Source organism: Medicago sativa, chromosome 1, assembly GCF_051527215.1.
Source record: "Medicago sativa cultivar Bolivia chromosome 1, Bolivia_mono, whole genome shotgun sequence".
Lineage (NCBI taxonomy): Eukaryota > Viridiplantae > Streptophyta > Magnoliopsida > Fabales > Fabaceae > Medicago > Medicago sativa.
In genome coordinates this window covers 64,494,378-64,499,400 of record NC_140749.1, presented here as the reverse complement: position 1 = coordinate 64,499,400, position 5,023 = coordinate 64,494,378, and the positions used below count along the sequence as shown (strand labels likewise).

Genomic DNA, 5,023 nt, shown 5'->3' with positions numbered 1-5,023 from the left:
GTTGAAATGTGAGAGAGTCTGATGGCTGATTATACATAAGAATTGTCCGGATTATAAAATTCGAAATAGTAAACATGAATCTGAATTTTAAAATCTGGAATGCACAAGGGCATTTTTGGAAATTTTACAGGGCGTGGGAGAAGGCAATAGGGTGGGAAAGTTATAGTCCATGTTTAAAGGGACCCAAAACTATTACCACTTGGACTAATTCATTATTGATTTTGTTACACTTTTTATTATTGCATTGGACATTCATCTCATCATTTATATTTATTTTTAATTCTTTTTGAAATATTTATATTTATTTTTATGATATTATTATAATTGTAAATTTAAATAAATTCAATCTAATATACTGACACGTGTATTCGTGAACACAAACTTATAAAACTTATTTAATATCTAACCCGGGCAACGCCGGGTTTCTAAACTAGTTATATATAAAGAAAACTACTCATGGTTTCTTGTCTGGTCGTAGACGCCACAACTCTATTAATGTGGTGTCTGTCGACGGCGCAAGAGTGGAAGGTGTGCATAATATTCGGGCGGCCATTTTTAATTATTTCTCTAATCATTATAAGTCTATTGCAACTCGCCGACCTGGTGTGGATGGTCTTATGTTTCGACAATTGTCTTATGGTGAAGCGGGTAATTTAACAAAACCTTTCACAATGGAGGAAATCAAACAGGCGGTTTGGGATTGCGACGGTTACAAAAGCCCGGGGCCTGATGGTATCAGTTTTGGTTTTATCAAGGAGTTTTGGGATATTCTTAAGGAAGACTTTTTGAGATTTATGGTGGATTTTCATCGTAATGGTAAATTGACAAAGGGCTTAAACTCTACTTTTATAGCTCTGATTCCGAAGGTTAACAGTCCTCAAAGGCTTAATGATTTCCGGCCTATTTCGTTAGTCGGATGCTTATATAAGGTGCTTGCCAAAGTTCTTGCAAATAGACTTCGAGAAGTGGTGGGTAGTGTGGTTTCCGAATCGCAATCAGCCTTTGTCAAAGGAAAGCAAATTTTGGATGGTATTTTGATAGCCAATGAAGTGGTCGATGAAGCTAGATGTTTGAATAGAGAGTTACTTCTGTTTAAAGTTGATTTTGAGAAGGCATACGACTCGATTGACTTACGTTACCTGGATGCAGTAATGAAGAATATGAATTTCCCAAGACTTTGGCGCAAGTGGATATCTGAATGTGTTGGGTCAGCAACGGCGTCAGTGTTGGTAAACGGCAGTCCGACAGATGAGTTTCTTATCGAGCGGGGTCTTCGTCAAGGAGATCCTTTGTCTCCTTTTTTATTTTTGTTAGCCGCGGAAGGGTTTAATGTGATTATGAACGCGGTGGTGGCGGCTCAGCGCTTTCATGGGTACGGGGTTGGTCATGCCAATGAGGTTCGGCTCACACACCTTCAGTTCGCAGATGATACCATTATTATAGGGGAAAAAAGTTGGTTGAACGTGCGTACCATGAGGGCTGTTTTGTTGTTGTTTGAGGAGGTGTCGGGTTTGAAAGTCAACTTCAACAAAAGTATGTTGACAGGTGTTAACATTTCTGATTCTTGGTTGTCGGAGGCGGCGGTGGTTATGAATTGCCGTAAGGGAACTGTTCCTTTTACTTACTTGGGTTTGCCTATCGGCGGTGATTCTAGGAAACTTCATTTCTAGAAACCTGTTTTCAATCGCATTGCTAATCGTCTCTCGTCGTGGAACAATAAATTCTTGTCTTTCGGTGGACGTCTGGTTCTCTTGAAGTCTGTCCTCTCTTCTCTTCCGGTTTACTTTCTTTCCTTTTTCAAAGCTCCTGCAGGTATAATCTCTTCTATTGAATCTCTTTTTAAAAGATTTTTTTGGGGGGGTGGTGAGGAAAATAGGAAAATTGCTTGGATAAATTGGGAGTCTATTTGTACTCCAAAGGAGGTTGGAGGGTTGGGGGTTAGGTGGATAGGTGCTTTTAATTTAGCCTTGCTGGGGAAGTGGTGTTGGAGGCTGTTGATTGATAAGGAGGGGTTGTGGTATCGGGTTTTAAAAGCTCGGTACGGTGAGGAAGGAGGGCAGTTGGTAGAGGGGGGCAGTCATAGCTCGTCTTGGTGGCGGATGTTGGGTAGAATCCGTGAGGGGGTCGGAGAGGGTGGTGGTAGATGGTTTGATAATAACATTCAGCGTGTTTTAGGTGACGGTCGTGACACTTTATTTTGGCATGATACCTGGGTGGGGGATATTCCGTTGAGTCACAAATTTCCCCGTCTCTTTGATTTGGCAGTGAATAAGGAGTGTTCGGTAGAGGAGATAAGTAGGTTAGGGTGGGAGGAGGGGGTGGAGCGTGGGTGTGGCGGCGACGTTTGTTGGCCTGGGAGGAGGAAAGTGTGAGGGAGTGTTCAGCTTTACTTCATAACATTGTTTTGCAGGGTAATGCTTCTGATAATTGGCGGTGGTATCTGGAGCCAACTCATGACTACTCAGTTAGGAGTGCATACCGTTTTCTTACCGATCCAGGTGATTTGGTGGTGAGAAATCATGACGATAATGTTTGGCATCAGTATATCCCGGTAAAGGTTTCTCTGTTTGTTTGGAGACTCCTTCGTAATAGGCTGCCAACTAGAGACAATTTGGTGCGTAGGAGTGTTCTTACATCAGCTAACGCGGCGTGTGTATCAGGGTGCGGACAGCAAGAAACGGCTAAGCATTTGTTTCTTGATTGTGTGTTTTTTGGTTCTTTATGGTATCATGTTTGGCATTGGTTGGGTATCTATTCTGTTTGTCCTGGAGATATTAGACATCATATGCATCAATTTATCAACATGGCAGGGTTACCAAGAGTTACTCTTTTGTTTCTGAAAACTATTTGGTTTGCTTCTGTTTGGGTTGTGTGGAAGGAGAGGAACAGCCAGGTCTTTCAACAGGTGGCCTCTACTCCTTCTGTTCTACTCGAAAAGGTGAAATTAAATTCTTTTTTGTGGATTAAAGCTAGACAGGCGACTTTCACCTATAGTTATCATGATTGGTGTATGAATCCGCTCCCTTGCATGGGAGTTTCTATTGTTAATTTTTGATTGTAGTGTTCCTGCCTGTGTTTTGCGGTGCTTCTGTTTGAGGGCACCTAGACTGTTGTAAATTTTGTTGGTTGGTTCACTCTTTGCACGCCTTGTGCGGGGTGAATCATTGAAGTTTATATATCATTTTAGCTTTTCCAAAAAAAAAAAAAAACTACTCATTTCATCACTTTTAGGTTGGATTTTTCTTTCCAAAAATGCTCTCAATTTTCAATACAAATAACACATGTAACAAATAGATAAGAATAAATTTAAATATTAAAAAAAGCAACAAACACTATATGAATATATATATATATATATATATATATATATATATGTCTTTTTTTTCTTTATCATTTAAAAAGTGTAACAAACTAAATAAGTGTATTTATACTTAGGGGGTGTTTCATGGTTACAAATTGAATTCCCAGGGATCTAGGATGAGAATTATTTATTCCCATGTTTGGTAGACATGCACACAAAAATATTCCAGGAAATGAATTATTCCCGACAATTTTCTTTTACACTATATACTGCATTGTTTTTATTCCCAACAAAAAGGATGTGTTTTATTTATTCCCAACGGTTAACATCCTTTGTGTTTTGAAAGACCATTTCTACCCTCCTAAGTAACCGCAATATACCCATGTTTTGTTTTAATTTGGTTTTTTTTTTTTTATGGTGGTGTCCGAGGTATGAACTCCGGACCTTGCATATTTTATGCATTGTCCTTACCAACTGAGTTAAGCTCACGAGGACAAACAGTTATAACTAGAAAGCAACAAACATTTATATTTTTAGTTTTAATCAAAATCAAAATTTCATAAAAAAAAAACATAGTTCATAATTTACAAATTTTAGCGCAGTAAAAAGAGCGGAAAGACAGGAGTAGATAGTTGAAGTGTCACCCATTGGTTTGTTAAGAAAAAATGACGTCGTATATATATAAAAAAAAAATATTAACAATTGTTCTTAGGACACTTTAAAAAGTCTTTAAATAGTAAGTTTTTGTAACCATTTTTTTAATTAGAAATCTTTAAATAGTGTCTTTAGGGCACTCGTTAACGAAACCAAGTTTATATAGAGAAGCTTTATCCTTATAAACATATATTATCTTTCAATATCTCGTTTTGTTTTTTTTAGAAATCTTTCACGATCTTTTGTATGTTTGAATCCGAAATTTATATACAACTATAATTATATCATGACACGATGTAAGACATGACGATGCTACATCTACATTTTTCTTCTTTTTGTCAAGTACATCTACATTTTTTATTTTTGATAGAACGATGCTACATCAAATATAATTTATATACAACTATTTTTGATAGAACGATGCTACATCAAATATAATTTATATACAACTAAAGTTCAATGTTTCAGGTGGTAATGAAATTTATTATTTCGTTTTACCGTTTCCACGAAACCAGTACCTTTTTATTTGACAAAACTAAACCACCAGCTTAACTAACGACAATATAATCAGTTAATTCAACAAAACAAAAAAATATAGGATAAAATCGTAACTGCAGTAAAATTGATCATGGGACATTTTAATCATCAAATATAGCAACAAGTGGCAGGAACAGAACAAATAAGTATTTCCTATCTTATTAATAACCATACAAATCTTAATTTTTAACTTATGTCCTCGCCTTGTATCTGGAATTGAGAACCAAGATACCAATGCAGCGACATAATTTACTAATAATTCCAAACATAACTTGGGTGGACCTTATGCATGCAATTTTATAGCCATCACCAAATTAAAATTTGTGATCCACATACTTTGAACTCGTCTAGAAAACAATCTCCATCAAGGGGTCTCAACAAATCGCTAATTTAATTTCTTCATCCATTGAATCTATTTACAATTTGACACTACACTACACTAGCCAATTGATTCATAATGTACTTTGGTATAGCATAGTATAAATTGCATAATGTAGCTATAAGATTGTTATCAAATGGCATTATAGACTA

At 36.7% G+C, this 5,023-nt stretch overlaps 1 protein-coding gene across 1 annotated transcript; it reads left to right on the top strand.

Moving 5' to 3' along the window:
* Positions 1–2,099: 2,099 nt before the first annotated feature.
* On the top strand, positions 2,100–3,055 carry LOC146956377 (uncharacterized). Its single transcript, XM_085749303.1, has 2 exons — positions 2,100–2,282; positions 2,411–3,055. The coding sequence occupies exons 1-2, from the start codon at positions 2,100–2,102 to the stop codon at positions 3,053–3,055; spliced, it is 828 nt and encodes a 275-aa protein (XP_085605429.1).
* Positions 3,056–5,023: the final 1,968 nt, after the last annotated feature.